Source organism: Buceros rhinoceros, unplaced genomic scaffold, assembly GCF_000710305.1.
Source record: "Buceros rhinoceros silvestris isolate BGI_N320 unplaced genomic scaffold, ASM71030v1 scaffold2625, whole genome shotgun sequence".
NCBI lineage: Eukaryota > Metazoa > Chordata > Aves > Bucerotiformes > Bucerotidae > Buceros > Buceros rhinoceros.
In genome coordinates, this window is record NW_010413234.1 from 18,628 (window position 1) to 20,675 (window position 2,048).

General features: G+C 39.6%; 1 protein-coding gene across 1 annotated transcript in view; it reads left to right on the forward strand.

The window, feature by feature from the left end:
- Positions 1 to 2,048, forward strand: part of ZFR (zinc finger RNA binding protein) — a 36,719-nt gene that overhangs the window by 10,783 nt on the left and 23,888 nt on the right. The window contains exons 7-8 of the mRNA XM_010136640.1: positions 28 to 179; positions 1,212 to 1,403. Coding sequence (XP_010134942.1) covers positions 28 to 179; positions 1,212 to 1,403 — 344 coding nt within the window. The remainder of the gene's footprint in view (positions 1 to 27; positions 180 to 1,211; positions 1,404 to 2,048) is intronic.

Here is a 2,048-nt window from a genome sequence, read left to right on the forward strand (position 1 = left end):
AGCAACAGAAACGGGCAGCAGCGGCAGCTGCTGCTGCTGCTGCAACAGCTGCTTGGACAGGGACCACCTTTACTAAAAAGACACCATTCCAAAATAAGCAACTGAAACCAAAACAACCTCCCAAACCACCCCAGATCCACTACTGTGATGTTTGTAAGATCAGCTGTGCTGGACCACAGGTACCTGTATTATGTAATATTCTGCTATACACTGTAGTAGTTTCTTCAGCTAAAGAAGTGTCACCTTTAACGGTATTTGTAAATTTTTTAAGACCTTATTCTGTACTTCTGCTAAAGGAATAATTAAATGAAAATGTGCTCTATTATAGTAAGAGTTCCTATGAGAAGACAATAAGAAACATCCAGTGAGCTTGTACAGAAAAGCTTCAGCTGTGCTTTGGACTTCCAAAATAGTCTAAACTTGGAGTTCGATTTGTTTTTTTAGCATAACAAACTTCTAAGAAAATACATTTTTTAAAACCATAGAATTACATAAGTTTTTTGAATGGGAAGCCTGGAAGTTTATTCTACATTGTGTTCTAGTATCCCAGTTTAGTTTCACAAGTGTGAAACTTGTTCACAAGTGTGAGCATAGAAGTGTGGGGAAAGTAGATAGCGATTCATGCGGAATATTTATGTGTGTGTCTTGCTAAACCATTCTTACTCTTTAGGTAAACTTGCCATTACTTCCCACCCTGTCTGCTCTCCAGATTGCCAGTGTTGGTATAGAAGCAGTTATCAACTTCTGGATCTCATTTTCAGCACAGATTTTTGCAGTATCTTCTTTTGAATTGATTTCTTTAGTTCTTTGGTTACGGTTGATCACTGTGGTCTTGTAGTTTGTGGAAAATTCAAGAATAATTGAATGCAGTGCAGGAAACTGCAGTTTTCAGATCATATCAAGTTTTCGATGGTAATATATGTTGATCAGTACTTAATGGTATAACAATGGTCAGGAGGAAGTGAGAAGTTAGAGGAGGAGAGCCCATATTGTGTTACCTTAAAGTGGAATCCCGGTGGAGGACCAAGAAAATTCCTTTGTCTTAGAAGTAGCCCAATAATGCCTTAGAGCATGTCATATGGAAGAAATGTTCAGTGTAAGAAGTATTTCTTACATAAAACATGTTTTATGCTGTGTTCTATATTATTTGTTTTCACATGAATGAGCAGTACAAAGACATCTTATTGTGTGTGTATTGTTTATTTAAACAGACTTATAAAGAACACTTAGAAGGCCAGAAACACAAAAAGAAAGAAGCAGCATTAAAAGCTTCCCAGAACACCAATAACAGCAGCACATCTGCTCGTGGAACTCAGAATCAGTTGCGCTGTGAGCTTTGTGATGTGTCCTGTACAGGGGCAGATGCTTATGCTGCCCATATCCGTGGAGCCAAGCATCAGAAAGTAAGTTTTCTCTTATTCTTACTATACAAGTGTCCTGGTTTTGGCTGGGACCAAATAGTTAATTTTCTTCCCGGTAGCTGGTGCAGTGCTGTGTTTTGGGTTTAGTATGAGAACAGTGCTGGTAATCCCCTGAGTTTCTGTTGTCATTAAGCAGCACTTAGGATAAGTGAAGGATTTTTCAGTTTCCTGGGCTCTGCCAGCCAGCAGGAGCAGAAGAAGCTGGTGGGTAGCACGGCCAAGGCAGCTGTCGCAGAGCAACCAAAGGGATGTTCCCTAACACAGAGTGTCCTGCTTCGTGCATAAAGTGGGAGAAGTTGGCTGGGAGGTCGGATCACTGCTTGGGCACTGGTCAACAGGGGGTGAGCAATTCGTTCTTAGAATGTAAATGTCCTTCTTGTTGTTTTTTCCTTTTTTTTTTCCAAGATCACTTTTTATAAAGAAGCAATAGTTAACTTTTTAGTTATATTGATGGTTTTTGTGTTGCACCATTTTTTATAGTTATCCAAGTGTCACCGGTTTGGCCGAGATAAAAAACAAAGTCCGATGACGGTAATACTTTCCCCTATCCCACCAGAGATAGGGGAAGGGAGAAAAGAATTCGTGAGACCTCTAAAATGCTTTTTGGAAAACTGAAACAAACTTTAG